The 18,103-nt window shown below is 41.1% G+C and overlaps 6 protein-coding genes across 6 annotated transcripts; 4 read left to right on the forward strand and 2 right to left on the reverse strand.

Moving 5' to 3' along the window:
• The first annotated feature begins 832 nt into the window (after positions 1–832).
• BCR41DRAFT_425454 (ATP-binding cassette transporter 1) lies at positions 833–6,714 on the forward strand. The gene is made up of 7 exons (XM_022030589.1): positions 833–1,061; positions 1,210–1,383; positions 1,670–2,224; positions 2,368–2,558; positions 2,645–2,984; positions 3,089–3,642; positions 3,738–6,714. Exons 1-7 carry the CDS (start codon positions 1,026–1,028, stop codon positions 6,586–6,588), a joined length of 4,701 nt encoding a protein of 1,566 aa, XP_021877076.1. The 5' UTR covers positions 833–1,025; the 3' UTR covers positions 6,589–6,714.
• Positions 6,715–7,610: 896 nt separating this feature from the next.
• On the forward strand, positions 7,611–8,024 carry BCR41DRAFT_400515 (hypothetical protein; the record flags this gene model as incomplete). Its single annotated transcript, XM_022029145.1, has 1 exon — positions 7,611–8,024. The coding sequence occupies one exon, from the start codon at positions 7,611–7,613 to the stop codon at positions 8,022–8,024; it is 414 nt and encodes a 137-aa protein (XP_021877077.1).
• A 424-nt stretch (positions 8,025–8,448) lies between these two features.
• BCR41DRAFT_400516 (hypothetical protein) lies at positions 8,449–8,977 on the reverse strand (the record flags this gene model as incomplete). Its single annotated transcript, XM_022029146.1, has 2 exons — positions 8,449–8,694; positions 8,936–8,977. 2 exons carry the CDS (start codon positions 8,975–8,977, stop codon positions 8,449–8,451), a joined length of 288 nt encoding a protein of 95 aa, XP_021877078.1.
• Positions 8,978–11,632: 2,655 nt separating this feature from the next.
• BCR41DRAFT_374411 (ABC1 family-domain-containing protein) lies at positions 11,633–13,843 on the forward strand (the record flags this gene model as incomplete). The annotated part of the gene is made up of 6 exons (XM_022026867.1): positions 11,633–11,795; positions 11,948–12,139; positions 12,259–12,327; positions 12,436–12,565; positions 12,679–12,916; positions 13,040–13,843. The coding sequence occupies 6 exons, from the start codon at positions 11,633–11,635 to the stop codon at positions 13,841–13,843; spliced, it is 1,596 nt and encodes a 531-aa protein (XP_021877079.1).
• BCR41DRAFT_361701 (hypothetical protein) lies at positions 13,762–14,645 on the reverse strand. Its single transcript, XM_022025587.1, has 2 exons — positions 13,952–14,645; positions 13,762–13,850 (listed from the first exon to the last, which is right to left on the reverse strand). Exon 1 carries the CDS (start codon positions 14,191–14,193, stop codon positions 13,999–14,001), a length of 195 nt encoding a protein of 64 aa, XP_021877080.1. The 5' UTR covers positions 14,194–14,645; the 3' UTR covers positions 13,762–13,850; positions 13,952–13,998.
• BCR41DRAFT_312187 (NMDA receptor-regulated protein 1-domain-containing protein) lies at positions 14,605–17,561 on the forward strand (the record flags this gene model as incomplete). The annotated part of the gene is made up of 9 exons (XM_022021075.1): positions 14,605–14,652; positions 14,800–14,878; positions 14,986–15,090; positions 15,231–15,319; positions 15,437–15,640; positions 15,759–16,329; positions 16,425–16,876; positions 16,979–17,058; positions 17,159–17,561. 9 exons carry the CDS (start codon positions 14,605–14,607, stop codon positions 17,559–17,561), a joined length of 2,031 nt encoding a protein of 676 aa, XP_021877081.1.
• Between the last annotated feature and the right edge of the window lie 542 nt (positions 17,562–18,103).

Here is an 18,103-nt window from a genome sequence, read left to right on the forward strand (position 1 = left end):
GCAATATTGTCACGTATTTCCGAATTTCTATTCCTCTGCTACTTCTATAGTACATGTATGGTTCCTAGTGTCTACCTAGTTCTTGAGTAAAACATTCTTCCCCGACACTTTAGATTATTAACCTTAACATCTATTTTGCACGTTATTAGGAAGATGACTGCGCAAGTAAAATCAAAAAAACTAAAAGGATCTGATATGGGGGGTGAATCTTCATTGAGAAGGAAGACATGCTTCTATCCACCAAAGGGAGCAGTAAGGAAATTAAGTCGGCCTTCAAAGCAAAACTGGATTTTCGGTAGTCGCTTACATCACCCATGATCAATACAAATGGCAAAAATAAAATCATCTGCGGGTGCTCTCGTATGTGGACGCGGGATAGTTGTTTCCCATTTATATACTTTGACAAGAATGGAAGATACATGGTACTATTTAGCTCTCTTGGATTCAAGAATCTTCCAGGGTTGGATTGTCGGATTCGAAGCATTATCTTTGATGATTTAGTGTGTTTGCATCCAACGTACAGAAATGCTACGTTGGTGAACTCTGAAAGATGCAAATCTCTCTTCATTGAATTGGAAAATGCAAATGTCTTGAGAGCAATGATGAAGGTAGATACCTATTAAAGCCTGAGTACTGTTCAAGTACATCTGGAAGAGACCTTGAGTGTTTAATCGCTCGATGGAGGTCGACACACTGTTTAACGCAGATTGGTGAACCTTATTGGACGTTATGCAAAATGGCACAAGATAGAATGTCATTCAACACAACTTAATTGACAGGCAGACAAGATTGATGGTGGTTTTATTCGGGTGTTTAATTCCCCACTCTTTTACTCTTCTTCACTTCTTTCTCTTTTCTTTTTCTTTGCCTCCCCATCTCCCTTAAAAGAAGCACAAGGAGAAAATAACTAAAGGGAAGCCCAAATTTCCTCCGCTCTCAGTAACTTCTCTATTTAAATCTGGCCTTGTAGTACAGGTTAGATTAAATAGTAAAAGACTGCATTTGTTCACTCTATTCTTTCTTGAATGGGTATCTGGCGCTGTCAGTCCAAAGGAAGCTGGGTAACAAAAAAAAAAAAAAAAAAAAAAAGAGTTGTGGTCCATTGCTTAAATGTAATTGCAAATCATGAGAAATGTCTTGACGCATTACTGAATCAAACTAATCTCTCGAATCTCATTCATCGAACCCTATTGCTATTTTGTCTTGTAGGGTCCGATGGACCCTGAATGCCCTGCAGATTTCACTCCCTGTTTTGAAGATAGTGTTCTGAAGGCTCTGCCACTTATTTTCCTACTCTTAGTGGGCATTCCAAGGCTGATCATACTCTTGAAGCGAGATAGCTTGAGCTACCCTTGTAAAACAGTGGCACACAAGATCAAGCTGGTAAGGTCTTGTAGACAATACCCATGTTGTGTTTATACATCACAATTGTACATCATCAAAAAAAAAAAAAAAAAAAAAAAAAAAAAAGGTGCAAGGAACAACTTAGTATTCGATCAATCAAATGAGAGAATTCTTCCATGGAATCAATCAGTCGAGTTTAGTCTGTTTTTCTTGTTTATCTGTGCTTGAATTTTTTTTTTTTTTTTTTTTTTCTGATGAATTGCTTAGACAGATCTGATAACTTTAATGCAATTGTTTTTTATATTGTCTTTCAAAAATGACATAGGTGTCTATTCACTTGTTGATTTTCCTCTCCTTCGCCGTGCTCATTCTTCAACAATATCTCTTCTTCGCTGACCCATCGCTACGTCATACCCCAGATGTGCAGCAGCAACAACAACAGGAACAACAGCAATACCAACAGACCTTTGGTAGTCATAGTAACGATAGTAACACTGTTGGAATTGAATTCTTGGTCTCACTGACTGAATTATTGGGATTGAATTTCGCCCTTGTCTTAACTGTACAAGAAAACAAACGATCCTTTTTGGCATCCAACACACTCCTAATCTTTTGGCTCCTTAGTTCTTTGGTCTCTGCTATCAAACTTCACACTCTTGCCTCTAGCTGTCCTGGTGGTGACAACAATGGGATCAACAGCAATGGAGGATTCTTTAACTTTGCTGTGTTTAAAGGAAATGATCATTCAGAGATATCATGGTCATCCCTGATAGTTGAACAAGTGATTGTTTCTACAAGACTGATTCTTGCTCTACTCGTATTCGCGTTGGAGTGTATCAGAAAGGATACAAGGATTCAACTTGGAGATGAGAGCGAACTTGTAAGTTTTTTTTTTGAAAGGCATGACAGAATAAAAATACCGTTACATGGGGTCAGTTTGGCGTCTTGTATTATGTTATGCTAAAAGTCATTTTATTAATCAATTCTCACTGGTTAATTTTCCATACGAATATATCAACTTAGGAAACCTGTCCGGAAGAAGAAGCCAACATTTTCTCACATATTTCTTTCCATTGGGTAACAGATCTGATGCGTAAAGGATATATAAAACCGCTAACTATGGACGACCTCTGGGGACTACGCAGGAAAGACCGCTCCCAACATGTCTCAAGAACATTTGTTGAGATTTGGGGAAAGGAGATCAAGAAAAAAAAGTAATTTAAATACAAATATAACTCTTCTTCTATAACAGTTAGAATGTTAAATCTAACATCTATTTTTTGTTTGTTTGTTTGTTTAGACCTAGCCTCCCATGGGCGCTGACTAAAGCATTCGGCGGACCTTTTTTTGTTGGCGGCGTGTTGAAGCTCATCAGTGATTGCTTAAGTTTTGTTCAACCTTTGCTTTTACGTGAAATGTTGCGGTTTGTGATCAGTTACAAGACTGATACCCCCCAGCCTCTCTATCGTGGATATTACATCGCTGGAGCCATGTTCTGTTGCGGTCTGCTCCAGTCGGCAGTTACGAGCCAGTACTTCCACCAGTGTATCCGCACCGGAATGCATTTTCGCACGGCAATGGTCACAGCTCTATATCAAAAGTCAATGCGTCTGTCTAATTCCGCTAGACACGAGTCTACAGTACGTTATTTCTTTTAAAACTTTCTGACTTATGTCCAACTATATAGGTATGGAGTGATAGAGTGATTGATTAGATAGCTCTCATCAACTTTTTTGTTCTATAGGTGGGGGAGATTGTGAACCACATGTCAATTGACGCACAGCGCATCCAGGATCTTATTTCCTATCTTCATGTCCTCTGGTCTGGTATCTTCCAAATCAGTGTGACCCTCTATCTGCTTTACTTGACCTTGGGCTGGGCCACCTTTGCAGGATTAGGTGTGATGATCTTAATGATCCCTCTGAATGCTCGCCTAGGTATCATTCAACAACGGTTTCAGGAGAAACACATGACGTACAAGGATAGCCGTATCAAACTTATGAACGAGCTCTTGAACGGAATTCGAGTCATAAAGTTGTATGCTTGGGAAGGCACCTTCTTACAAAAGATTCTCTCAGTCCGAAATGACCAAGAGCTGAGGATCATGAAAAAACTGGGCTATATTTCGGCGATTCAAATGTTCACCTGGGCTTCGACCCCAGTCTTGGTCAGTTTGCTCAACTTTGCCGTCTATACAATGGTCATGAAGAAGACCCTCACTACCGATATCTTGTTCGCGGCTATCGCCTTGTTTAATTTATTGCAATTCCCGTTGTCCGCCTTGCCATGGGTTATCAGGTAAACTAATAAGAGGAAATCGATAAGAGGGATGATGCATATCTTTGGAAACTAATAAATATTTTGTTCTTGCCTGATTTTGCACCCCATCTAAGCTCTGTTGTTGATGCACGAGTGTCTTTCATTCGTGTCCAAAAATTCTTACAAAGTGCAGAGGTGGACCCTGACGCTATTATTGTCGAGGATCGCAGTCGCCAGTCCTCATCATCAAATCAAGATGCTGCTGACAAGTATGCGCTTCTCGCCACAGACGCCTCTTACAGTTGGTATAAGAGTTCACCTCCTGTCGTTTCCGGCATCAACTTGGCTCTCAAACAAGATTGCCTTCTCAGTGTCATTGGTCGTGTTGGCTCAGGAAAGAGTTCGCTCATTGCTGCGCTTTGTGGAGACCTGGAGCATGTCGCTGGTGAGATCCGTGTCCGGGGATCTATTGCCTTGGTTCCACAGCAAGCTTGGATCATGAACGACACTTTACGTGCCAATATCCTGTTTGGAGCTGCTTATGACCCTGTGTATTATCAAAAGACCATCGAGGCATGTTGCCTTCAGCAGGATTTCGAGATGCTGTTAGGAGGAGACATGACTGAGATTGGAGAGCGCGGGATCAACTTATCGGGAGGACAAAAGGCCCGCATCTCACTTGCACGTGCAGTGTATGCACGAGCAGACATCTATCTGCTTGATGATCCTTTGTCGGCTGTGGATGCACATGTTGGTCGGACGATCTTTGATAAGGTAATTGGGCCCAGAGGGTTGTTGGCAGGCAAGGTACGAGTATTTGTGACACATCAAATACAGTACCTGGCTCAATCGACCACAATTCTAATGTTGCGTGAAGGCAAAGTGGTGGAGCAAGGAAATTTCCAAGAGCTCATGAATAAAAAGGCAGACGTTTTTCAGCTGATCTCCGAGTTTGGGCGGGATAAAGGTCATCGCAACAAACAGCAAGGGGCAATTGACGGCTCAAGTGAGGTGGAAAATGAGAATGACGTTGTAACTGCCACTGCCACACCATCTTCCACTCGTCGTGGAAGCATATCCAGCATTCGTAGCTCTAGAACAGCGCGCAGATCTTCCACTGAATCCAGCAGAGATGGTGCCAATGTGAGAAAAGGTGCTGAAGTTGATAAAGATAAAAAAAATAACATTATTGTGGAGGAGGAGATGAAGCAAGGTAGCGTCCACAGAGTCGTTTACTGGGCTTACGCCAAGGCATGTTCTTTCACTGGAGTGCTTTTCTATATCATCTCCATGGTATGCTCTCAATCTACCCAGATTGGCATGTCTCTCTGGTTGACGTACTGGAGTCGACAATATGACGCCAGCAAAGGTGGTGATGACAGTAAACCTCCGCCAGAGGCTCATGATGCTTTGTTCTATATTGGAGTCTATGCGTTCTTGGGCCTGACTTATACCCTCCTAACAGTTTTCCAGACCATCATCCTTCAAGTCTACTGTGCTATTCGAGCCTCACGCGTCTTGCACGAAAAGATGTTCCGGAGCGTCTTGCGATCTCCCATGAGCTTTTTCGACACAACGCCTTTGGGGCGAATCTTGAATCGGTTCAGCAAGGATCAATCAACTATTGACGAGGTCTTGCCTCGATCCTTCTGGAGCTTTGCTCATAATGTGTTTGGAGTAATGACGATCTTGACAGTGATCCTATTCTCAACTCCAGCCTTAATTATTGTGATTATCCCATTTACTTTATTTTATGTGTGGTTGCAACGTTACTTCTTGGCAACATCACGAGAGCTCAGAAGGCTGGATTCTGTGTCTCGATCACCCATATTTGCTCACTTCCAAGAGACGTTGGGCGGCATCAGTACAATTCGTGCATACCGACAGCAGGATCGGTTTATCCATGGCAATGAGTCTCGCTTAGACAAGAACTTGAGGGCATTTTACCCGAGCGCTGCTGGCAACCGCTGGCTTGCATTCCGTTTAGAGTGCCTGAGTTCAGTAATTATCTTTGGATCTGCATTCTTGTCAGTTGTGTCATTGTCCAAACACCTTCCCGTGGATCCTGGTCTTGTGGGTCTCTCACTGACATATGCGTTGAATATTACTCAGACTTTGAACTGGATGATCAGAATGTACACTGAAGTTGAGACCAACATTGTGGCAGTCGAGCGTTTGCAGGAGTACGTGAACCTCCCTTCAGAAGCTCCAGAAATTATTGAAGATCATCGCCCACCTCAGGAGTGGCCAGACCATGGTCAGATTGAATTTAAGGACTATGAGACTCGTTATCGCCCTGGCCTTGAGTTGGTCCTCCGAGGCGTCAACTGCTTGATTCGACCGCGTGAAAAGATCGGAATTTGTGGCCGCACAGGTGCTGGTAAATCTAGCTTGACATTGTCGCTCTTCAGAATCATTGAGGCTGTCAAGGGTCAGATCTTTGTGGATGGCATTGATATCTCGACTTTAGGACTATATGATGTCCGATCTCGATTCTCGATCATTCCTCAAGATCCTGTTCTGTTCGCTGGTACTATCCGTTTCAACCTGGATCCGCTCGGTACGAAATCTGATTTGGAGCTTTGGCAAGCTTTGGAAGATTCATACCTTAAGGATTATGTAATGACTATGGAGGGAGGATTAAATGCGATGGTTTTGGAAGGAGGTGATAACTTCTCAGTGGGACAACGCCAATTAATATGCCTCGCACGTGCACTGCTCCGTAAGACCAGCGTCTTAGTTCTTGATGAGGCCACAGCAGCGATTGATCTTGAGACCGATGCCTTAGTCCAAGCAATTATCCGACAGAAGCTCAAGGACTGTACAATTTTGACGATTGCTCATCGAATCGACACAGTGATGGATAGTGATCGAATCATGGTTTTGGATCAAGGACGAGTAGCCGAATTTGATTCTCCAAAGAAATTGTTGGAGAATCCACAATCAATGTTCTACTCCTTGGCCAGAGAGTCGGGTAACCATTAGCTTCCTTTTTTTTTTTTCTTGGAACGAGGATTAAGAGAGAGATGTGGAGCTGGGACGTGGAGAAGTATCTATAGCGTGATTTGTTTTGCTTTTTCATTTTGACCTCCTTTCTTAAGCTAGCTCTCCCGATTTTTTTTTTTTATCTTGTTTTTAAGATGGGCAAAGACTAAAAAAAGCAATAGATGCGTATTCTACCAGGTCTATGGATCTGTGAATAATAATAATAACGATAATTATAAATTCAGGTCTCCCGACTTTCTTCTATGCATTGTGATCAAAGTTCGATAGAAAAGATGTACAAAAACCATTCTGCCAATAAGGAAGAGTATCAAGACTAAGGATTGCGACTGTTGATGGAAGCCAATGACGCTTCTCGCTCTTCGCTACCTTTGACGTACCTGCCCTGAGGACAAGCGCGATTTTTACTTTCTTATTGCCTGCATCGTGTCTCGCAGCCCCTCTTTTTTTGTTATTAATTTTCTGTGTCGGATTTGATTGTGATAAAACCACAGAAGGAGGAAGACCCTTTCTTGCTTCCATGAGTCTCCAACAGAATCGACTCCGGCCCCCTTCAATGATCAAATGCAACCATGTCCGTATCCATACCCATTGGCTAATAGCCAGGATGTGGTCAAAAAGACAAGGTAGAAAAAAAAAAGCCTCATATCCATTGCAATACTGAAAAGCACCTCTAACTATTAAACAAACGCTATAACTCCATACTCCATGTAACGATAAATATACTTTTATATTACTGTTATTATAGTTATTGCAGTCAGTAGCGCTGTTATTATTATTATTAGTGTAGCATTCCCCCCAACTTCAGAAATCTTCCTGATCTTCAGTGTATAAATACATGCTTTTCCAGTGATACTCTCAATTCTTTCTCTTTATTTATTTCCTTTCTTTTTGTTGTCGTTTCCGTATCTACACTCTACAACAGCTACTTTATCACTACTGTTACAATTTTATATTGGCTAAATCGACATCAAGAACAAAAGAAAGTCAACAAGAAAAAAAAAATGAATCCTGCTCTCACCTTTGCTTCTATCGCTCCCTTGGCCTCACCAGCTGACATGAATTGGGCCAATGTCATGGCAATGGCAGAAGAGAGATATGAAAATTGGGTCGCCACTGCTACTGACCCTGCAGCTGGTTCCGCATTTGAGTCTGCAATAGTTACAGGAACCGCGAACACCAACAGTGCTTCTCTAGTAAAACATCCTCAGGTTACGGCCACTCCGTTAGCGACTCCTATTATTGCGCCAAATACACCAAATGCTGCCACAAGCAACCCGGCTCGGAAGCCCACCCCAAGCGTTACTTCTGCGAAAACCTCCTCAGCAGCGCCCTCCAATATGCAGAATATGCAGAGAAAGCTTTCTACAGTGGCGTTGATCTTGGCTATCGTACCATTCATCACGAGTACTTTGTAACATCCCCATATACTATTGTTTCTACTATTATATTTTCATCCTATAGATAAACTTAGCCATATGAATGCGTGTCTCGAGTAGCATTTTTATTGTTCAATGTATTTACATCCGTGTAACACACAATTTGAGATGGAAGACTTCATATTTTACTGTATCATTAAATCATACTTATATTTCTCTTCCCTGCATGTGAGGCACCATGAAGAAGCCCAAGCGCCTACTTTGACAGTTTTGAAACCTTTCTCATTCGAATATGAGGAAATGGTTTGTATGTTTGGGGCCTATCGTAATGATTCTTATGTATGGCATGGCTTCAGCAATATGCGTGAAAAAAAAAAAAAAAAAAAAAAAAAAAAAAAAAACAGATGATCCCTATCGGCCTACTGTGCTTGGTCAAGGCTCTTCATAAAGTTGATCATGGCCTCTACTTGTGCTCGACTATCTTCTTTTGCAAGGCCAGCTCCCCTTGAAGATGCTGGCTCTTGGCCTTGGGTTGCTCTACTTTACCCTTGACCGTCTCTCGTTGCTGTACCGTTTCCCTCAGCAGTTTCAGAGCTGAAGCTGCTCTGTGGTATTCTGAGTCTGTCTCGTAATGTTTTCTGATAAGATACACCTGGACCATCTGAGGTTGGCTGACATTGGTACTAGCTGCTTCTGCTGCTGTGGATGTCTAGAGTAGGATCACAGCATTAACTACAGTACCCTCGTTATCAATCATTGAGTTCTGCGATGACTTATTATCCATTAATTTACCAGTTTCGGCCCTGGTTAATGTGATGCTCCTACTACCTTTAGTTTTTTCAGTACTGAAGTAACTTCCGTTCCTACGGATACAGGTAACTTCTGGGTAATATCGACTCATATGCTCTCATCTGCATGCTCTATAGCCTTTGAGTGGGCTAAATTTCAACCTTCTCGGCTTGAATAGCTTCATCCTTGGCATCCAGGAACATTCTTTGGTTGCTGTGTCCTCATTAGCGGCTAATTCCCACCTGATGCATGGGTCCTTTCTCTTCCTGCAGTTGATCCATTCGCACCATGTTTTTGTTCCTTAATCTAATATGTTTTGCCAAAATAAAAAAGTTTGCAAATAATTAATAACAGGCGAAAAAAAAAAAAAAAAAAAAAAAAAAAAAAAACTGTTTGGCAAGATAATTGGCATAAACCTATTACCAGTTTGCTCTTCAGACTCTCAATCCCTACCTGCAGCTATTTTACCAAATCCACATGGAACGGCTCGATAACGAAATCTTCTCATTCTTGATAGATTCCAATGCAGCTAAAGGCAAAGAATATGTGATAAGTGTCCTTTTCTGCTATATTAGAAGTATAAAAAGATAAAATAAAAATTGACACATTGATTTTTTATCTTTTGCAGCATTTAACTCTGCCTTAAAGCGAGTAAATTCTAAGTCTCTTCTCAAATAATGTACCTGTTCTTGTAAAGATCAACCATTTTGTTGTTCTTGTGCTAAGTGCTTCCTCTGCTTGTTTCAGTGGTGTATATGGCTTGAGAGTTGGGCGTGAGCCTTTTCGATCTGAATTTTGTTCCCCTCCAGATAACTTCACGATTGGACATGATCGATCGACTGTGGGACCTTTTTTCATCTTTTTTCAAGAAAATGCAGCCCCCGTTCCTTCCAAAGCTATTGAATGAGGATGTACTTAATTTGCTCTTGATACTTTGGAAAATCTAATAAGCATCCATTTGGCTATATTCCTGTCTGTTGGTTCTTTTTAATTTTATTTGTAGCTCTTTGCAGGGTGGTCTGTGCTCTTGTACCAACAGAGTTTGTTTGTTTTGGTAACAATGTGGGAGTAAAATGTACATGTACATAGTGGCAACCTTAAACAAAAATGATCTTGAGAAAGACGTCTCACTGTCTTGCTGTCTTACTGTCTTGAGAATCAGGATTGCCAGGATTGCCAGAGTTATAACATCAAATTAGACGGTATTACATATCTGTTTGGACCGTATAAAGGGCAAATTTGTTCGTTTGGTTTTCATCAGCTTCTAGTAGCATAGGAGCGTAGAAAACAATCAGCTATTGGCTCCCTGTTGCCTATACGAAACCACAGTTATGGTACATGGAAGCAATGCCAATGTTCGATACTTTTTTTTTTTTTTTTGACATGATAAACACGAACTGAAGAATTGGGATGCCAGTGAAGTAAAAAAAAAAAAAAAAAAAAAAAAAAAAAAGCAGTAATAGTCAGCAAAGACCATATATACCAAGCTATATTATCGCGATGCACCACATCCATCTTTCACTTGCCTCCACTTCTCCTCTTGGTCCATCTCTTGGCCCTCAGCCTATAGATAAATAAATCTCAAATGCCTGTCTCTTTTATTTTCCACCCTCTTTCTGATTTCTTTTTTGCTAAAGGTATATTACTAAGTCTCCAAACTGATCTAAGATAGCTGTCAATCGAGGCATTGACTTTTTTCTTTTTTTTAATCAATTAATTGCAGGCTCAAGTCCTAGTCTCTAAAATGACAGAACTAGGTTAGATCGCCAGAATAACAAGCTGTTGGCATTAGTGGGCATTGCCCCATATCAACTGCACCACTTCACTGGGATCGGTCCCGCCAAGGTCAAAACACTATCGTAGATGCGAGGCATATTTTGATCCTGATACGGTTGGTGCCTTGCACAAATGTTGTCTCGAGCGCTCAGGTGCGAGTAGTCCGGATTTGTAAGTGAAACAATCGTCGAGGTGTTGCAATTAATGCATGAGACGACTGGTTTGATTTTTCAACAGTGCTGAGTTGTGTGATGCATGAATGACATGTTTGTATTATTCTTTGTTGCAGCAGAAAATGCCTTTTGCAATCACTTGCTTTCAAAGCATTGCCTCTCTCTATTGCCTCTTACAACAACTGATCTATTTTTTTTTTTATTTTTTATTTTTTATTTTTTTATTTTTTTATTTTTTTATTTTTTCCTCTCATCTTCTCTCTCGGACTGGACTGATGTCCATTGTCCATGCGACTCATTGCAGCACCATGCACTTGACAAGGCAGACATCTCTGCTTGTTAAACATTCCCTCCAGTCCCAGTCTACCGCAGCACCTGCAGTCTCAAGATTGAGCTGGATACGGGGCAGAACACTTTTGCATCCATGTTTATACTCAACCAAAGTCAAAGGCATTACATTAACAACTACACATCTTTTATCGTCTCCTCCTCGCCCTCCTTCTCTTCTCGGATCGTTATGGCCCTTGTATCGTTCGCATCAAACACTTTCTAAAAGCAAAAGTAGTCGCTCGGTCATATCAGAGTTCAATACTGCTTCCCCTTTTACGGCCCCCACAGCCACAGCAGAAGGTCTGTTCAACACACCAGGGTCACTCCGATATCGGATCAAGCAAGGGTTATGGGTTGGTTTGGGTGTCGGCACTGTGATCTCTGCTATAGGCATTGCCTGGAGCCCCTCTTACCGGGAACAGGCAACCCTCTACAGCGCTGCACTCTTCCGATCTGCAGCGACTTTTATTACGGGGTAAGGAAGAAAGATAAAAGGACAAAGGTATTTGTTTGTTGCAACATATTTTCTGTGAAGTGAAACTAACAATAATAAAAATTTTATTTTAAAGGTGCCTATGCATGGCTGATTACAAGATTTTACACCTGCGATATGCCTCTGAAGGATACACATCAGACAAGTACAAAGCAGAGCGTAAAGTTGTTCATCAGCGCTGTGCTGATAGACTTCTGCGTCTTTGTCGGCTAAACACTGGTATTTATTGCAAAGCAGGACAGCATGTTGGTAAGTAGCTTTATATCTTTTTATTGCTTTGGTTTTTATTTTCATTATTATTATGAAATACCATGAAATACAAGCTTCAAGACGACCGTTTCCCATGACACCTGACGTTTTTACTTTTTTTCTTTTTGTTTGCTTGATTATGTACTTTCTAGCTTCTCTCACATATATTGTCCCTCAAGAGTACACTGATACGCTTTCAGTCCTTCAGGATCGGGCACCCTATAAAAGCATGAAGGAAGTTGAACAAGTTTTTTTGGAAGAATTTAATCAACGGCCATCGGATCTGTTTCGAGAGTTTGCTCCTGAACCCATGGCAGCAGCCAGCTTAGCCCAGGTTCATCGTGGTAATGTCCTATATTTATCCTTTTTATATAAATTCCCTATCCTTTTCATTTGTCTATTCTCCTGCATGCTGCAATATAACTCACATAATTTTTATTTTTTCCTATTTATTTCTTCATAGCGGTTACCATGGATGGACGACTAGCAGCAGTCAAAGTGCAGTACAACAACGTTTCTCGTCTCTTCTTGAGTATGTTGCCTGTGAGGTTTTTTCTTTATATATATATATTTTTTAAAAAAAAAAAAAAACTAATGAAATACTCCACTGCTTTTTCTTTCTCTTATACATTCTTCTTAGCTGATATGTGGACTATGCAAACGCTTTCAGACATGGTGGGCTGGCTATTCCCTGAATTTGAGTTAAGTTGGATTGTAGAGGAATTCCGTCAAAATCTCACATCTGAATTTGATTTTACAAATGAAGCCAGGTAAGAAATTTTCCTCAGCTTTTTGCGTATCAGTAACTTTTTTTTTTTTTTTTTTTTTTACATATTAGCATATCGCAATAGCTTAATCGACTCTTTTTTTATTCTAATTGTAGGAATGCTGAGGCAACAAAAGAGAGATTTAGGAACCGATCTGACTTTTATATTCCTGAGATATACTGGGACTTGTCTTCAAAAAAGATCTTGACAATGGAGTTTATTAATGGTATTAAAGTCAATGATGTTGAGGGCTTGCACAAGCTAGGTGTATCACCCAAATGGGTTCGTAATACGCTCCTCGAAGTATTTGCAGAAATGATCTATCATCATGGCGTTGTACATTGTGATCCACATGTAAGTAAAAAAAAAAAAAAAAAAAAATGCACTGGGGCAAGTAAGTCAATTCGAACTACTCATATAAAAGAGTAACGGTTTATCTTTTTTTTTTTTTTTTTTTTTTTTTTGCTACTCTTACAGCCTGGTAATATCCTTATCACAAAAGACAACTTTACTGGGAAGTGTCGCTTTGTATTACTGGATCATGGACTATATAGAACACTAGATGAAGGTTTCCGGTTCAACTATTGTCAAATGTGGCGCGCCTTAATCCTCAACGATTTTAAGCTGCTGAATCGCTCTTCCATTGCAATCGGGATTCCTGAAGAATATATTGGGTTCATCCCCCTTATCTTTATCCAACGTCCCGTCAACTCAGCTCAAAAGATTGGAGAAAGTATGACCGCTGAACAGAAGCAGGAAGTTCGGTCCACGATGAAGAATGTAACTATGGCTGACTTCTTTGAATTCCTGGAAGTCTTGCCACGTGATATGTTGCTGGTCTTTAGGACCATCAATCTTACACGAGGTATTCATAAACAACTCGGTGGTGAGAATGTGGAGCGATTTCATGTCAATGCCATGTATGCCACTAAAGGAATCTGGTCAGAGACTCGTATTGAGGAGCAAGAGCGACGAAGGAGACGAGAACAGCGGAAACAAGATCGATTGAATGGTCGCTGGGGACGTTTAGCGTCATGGTGGTATGGTGTGGAGGATAATTGGGATGAGAATAGTTCAGCAGCCACGCGAGCATATGGTAGACAGCTTGGAATAGGCCCTAGGAATCGATTTTACTTATTCGGAGACGCACCGACACTGTCGCGTAGTGTGGGATATCTCTGGGATAGTTTCTGGATGCGATGGCGATTATGGGCGGTGGAGGGTCTTCTTCGGATATGGATCTGGTGGGCAGGCAAGGATGTAGCTAAAGTGATGAATTAGTCATAGAGTAAGTAATCAGTCGCAAATAGAAAAGAAAACTCCTTCGAAATCAACTGAATGCTCTCAATGGTTGCTAAGCATAGAGTTGATTGATACACAATGCTCTAGATAAAGCAATTTGCTCATCCACACTTAGTCCTCGATGACGACGTACATTACGCACTGACATGTGTAAAGTATGGAGTCTCCTCCATCTGGCGAGGAATATCACGATAAAACCTGAAAATGAAAGACTGACCTGGGACCCCACCAATACAAATCATGGAGTTGACCGGGAAATCGCCGCAAAAAAAGCACGATGGCTGCAGATTCTTTAGTACTAGTAAGAAGCCTCGCCGAAATAATGTCATCGGTAGAAAAGGTATGACAGACAAGTGGCTCTCCTACGAAATATCATACAGCCGTAAAACGCCGAAAACGTACTTCCAAGATCTGGCGAAAACGTGAACGAAATATTCATTATCGTATTTGCTTCGATCCGCAAAATAAAAGATTTACGCACGATATGAGCTTTTTCTTCACACCAAGCTCATCACTAACAGGTAAAGGGCAGCCAACATTTGAAAAGCACAACTGGAGTAATGCGAACGAAGCATTTTATAGACTCATGAACAAAGCTGCGAGCCGACATTCGGCAACATCGACAGTGAATCCAGATCATTCTACTGAATCAAAAAAATGAATAAATAAATAAAATAGTCGTCCCTTTCCGACATACTCTTGCCAGAGGTTTTTTCTTTCTTTATTTTTTTTTTTCCGCCATGAAAGAACTGCCACAGAAGGAAGCAAACTTGTTCAAGCAGATCCTAGTAAGACTTGATAGATTAAGACAATGGTGAATGGAATGTATCTCTGAATGATTATACCAAGGATTTTCTAAGTAATTTTTTTTTTTTTTTTTTTTTTTTTTTTGGCGCGTATTAACTGCCGATCGTGAACGGTACTGACGGATATAGAAATGCTACGAGAATAAGCAATACAAGAAGGGCTTTAAGGGAGCCGAACAGATCTTAAAAAGGTTTCCAGAGCATGGAGGTACAGCAGGACAATCACATACGATCAAGCTATGCTGAGCAATTGCATTTCTGTAGCAAGTAGTAAAAAAACACGTTTTTCAATTTTCTATCTTTTTACGCGTATAGAAACACTTGCTTTGAAAGGCCTGTTCTACAACCACCTCGATAAGAAGGAAGAAGCTTATGAGTTTGTCAGGAAGGGTCTCAAACATGACGTTAAGAGCCATATCTGTAAGCCGAATGTTTTTTTTTTTTTTTATTTTTTTTTGTTTTTTGTTTTTTGTCTGTTTGTTCGTAGAAGTCCAGAGGCAATAGATGAAAACTAATCGACATGGCAATTGGATGATTTTATGTGTTTATGCTTACTATAGGTTGGCATGTTTTTGGCTTATTATATAGATCAGACAAGAACTACGAGGAGGCATTAAAGTGTTACGCTCAAGCTCTCAGAATCGACAGGGTATTTTTTTTTTTTGGTCTTATCTATAGACCTTTGGTATCAACTTGACATAATAGTCTTTATCGCGATAGGTCTGTCCATTGGTAACCAATATGCATATGTTTTGTGAAATCATAGGAGAATATTCAAATCATGCGCGACTACTCGTCACTCCAAATCCACACAAGGAATTATGAAGCGTTCGTTGACACTCGTCATCAGCTGCTTGAACTGAGACCACAGAACAGGCAGTTCTGGATCGGCTTGGCCATTGGTTACCACATGATGGGAAAGCCTGACCTCGGCGCAAAGGTTCTGGTTGCATATGAGGAAACACTCAAGGTATCTATGCAAGCTGAAACCAATAATTCCTAATACCCAATTAATTATGTACATGTATTACTCTGTTGACTAACAGCTCACTCTTATGCTTGTATGCTACCATACGTATCTTCATCAGGATATCCCAACGAAGCCTGACTATGAGCACAGCGAAATGCTTCTTTATCACAACGCTATGCTCGCTGAAACTGGTGATCTCCAGGCAGCTTTAAACCACTTGAACTCCATCGAGAAGCACGTATGCGACCTAAAGGCCATCAAAGAGAGGCGTGCAGAATATCTCTTGGGTCTTGGGCGTCATCAGGAAGCTGAGGAAGCGTACAGAATTTTGATTACACACAACCCTGACAATGTTGCATATTTTGAGGGCCTTCGCAAGAGCAAGGGACTCGGTGATGACAACCTTTCAGGCGAGAATCAGACAAAAGTGCTGGAATTACTAAAGGAGCTGCAGCAACAATATCCTCGCTCCAACATTGCGAAACGTTTGCCATTGAAATACGCCACAGGGGATGCCTTTATGGAAATTGCAGACGTGTACCTCCGCAACATGCTTAGAAAGGGTATTCCGTCGCTCTTTGTGAACATTAAAACACTTTATGCTAACAAAGAGAAGGAACAGACAGTCGAGAAACTTGTGCTCGGTTATTTGTCGGCATTAGACAAGTCAAAAAGTTTTGACAACTCTGGTAAGGAGTTTCTATTTCATAAAAAAACATATTTGCTGAAGCACTCAAGGACAATGATTAACCGTTTCACCATGTCCAATTCAACACCCTAATAGAGTCTATTGTGGAGCCACCCACTGCTCTTCTCTGGACTCTGTACTTCTTGGCTCAGCATTTTGATTTCCAACGCAACACTGATAAGGCGCTGGAACACATCAACCGCGCTATTGAACATACTCCTACTCTAGTTGAGCTTCATATGACCAAGGGACGTATTTTAAAACACTCTGGAGATTACATTGGAGCCATGAATGCTGTTAATGAGGCTCGTGAACTGGATCTACAGGACCGCTTTATTAACTCTAAGTGTACAAAGTACATGCTCCGTGCGGATAAGATGGCTGAGGCTGAGAAGACAGTTGTTCTCTTTGCGCGTGCTGATCTAGCAGATCCTTTGAATGATCTTGTTGAGATGCAAGGCATGTGGTTTTCTCTTGAATGTGGTGAGAGCCATCAACGTCAGGGCGATCTCGGACGTGCCTTAAAGCGTTTCCATCAGGTTGAGAAGGTAAATAATGGGAAAAGAGTATCTGCGACATTCTTAAATATGAAAAGTCTCACTTTTCCACTAATTCTGAAGCTAAATGGAATTAATATTGCGAATTTTTAGCATTTCAACGATTTTACTGAGGATCAATTCGACTTTCACATATATTGCTTGCGCAAGATGACCCTCAGAGCTTACGTCTCGTAAGTTTTATAGGTTTATATATATAAGTTTATAGCCCCTCCAAGTAATGTCATTTGGATTTCTCCTACTTACATGTATTTCTCTCAATTACTCCTTTAGTCTTTTGAAATTGGAGGATCAGCTACGCTCCCACCCCTATTATGTGCGCGCTGCCATCGGAGCTGTTCGATGCTATGTCACACTTTTCGATAAACCCGATGGTGCTGATCTCGAGGAGATGGAGGGTATGACCGAGGCGGAGAAGAAAAAATTCCGTAACAAGCAACGCAAGGCTGAACTCAGGGCTCAGAAAGAGGCTGAGGAAAAGAAAGCTCAAGCTGCTCAAGAGATTGTTAAGAAGGGGGGTAAAGTTGATGAAGATCCTGAGGGCTTTAAATACTCTAAGACGACGGATCCTCTTGGAGAGGCGCTCAAGTTCTTGAAGCCTTTGCAAGTGTTGGCTGCCGAGCGCATCGAAACTCATCTAATGGCCTTTGAGATCTACATTCGTAAAAGTAAGTAGAGACGCTTTTTTTATTTTATTTATTTATTTTTACTTTGTAGCCAAGACAGCACCTAACATATAGACATATTGTTTAACACTAAGCAGACAAGCTACTTTTAGCCTTGAAGGCATTGTTAAAGTCTCGCAAGATCGATCCCAACAACGCAGAGCTACATGAGCAACTTGTTCGCTTCGCTATTGCGATTCGCAAGGCTGGGGACTCAATCAAGCCTACCGTGAAGACTATGATTGATAAACATTGGGAGACTCTTTATGGAAGCAAGGTTGTGGACCTTGCCTCATTCAATGCTGCTTTCCTAGAGAAGAATAAGAGTCTAGGATCAGTCCCTCATATGGTTTCAGCTGCCATCGCAGCATCTGTGATCGATCCCAACGATAAATCCAAAGCAGAAACGATTTTATTTTCGGTAGACGAGGATAAATATGCGAAGACACGGTCATTAGAAAATTGTCTGATTGTTAAAAAGACGCTCAAGACGTTACGGTCAAGTCGCCTTAATGAGTTTACAAACAAGGCGAGTCAATGGTATCCGAAGGCA

Source organism: Lobosporangium transversale (assembly GCF_002105155.1).
Source record: "Lobosporangium transversale strain NRRL 3116 chromosome Unknown BCR41scaffold_50, whole genome shotgun sequence".
Lineage (NCBI taxonomy): Eukaryota > Fungi > Mortierellomycota > Mortierellomycetes > Mortierellales > Mortierellaceae > Lobosporangium > Lobosporangium transversale.

Excerpts from the sequence above, each read along its gene's own strand:
- BCR41DRAFT_425454 (XM_022030589.1), top strand. The coding sequence starts at position 1,026 with ATGGGTATCTGGCGCTGTCAGTCCAAAGGAAGCTGG. Across the intron at positions 1,062-1,209 it reads GTCAGTCCAAAGGAAGCTGG|GGTCCGATGGACCCTGAATG; the intron begins GTAACAAAAAAA and ends TTTGTCTTGTAG. Across the intron at positions 2,225-2,367 it reads TTGGAGATGAGAGCGAACTT|GAAACCTGTCCGGAAGAAGA; the intron begins GTAAGTTTTTTT and ends ATATCAACTTAG.
- BCR41DRAFT_361701 (XM_022025587.1), bottom strand. The coding sequence starts at position 14,193 with ATGACATTATTTCGGCGAGGCTTCTTACTAGTACTAAAGAATCTGCAG.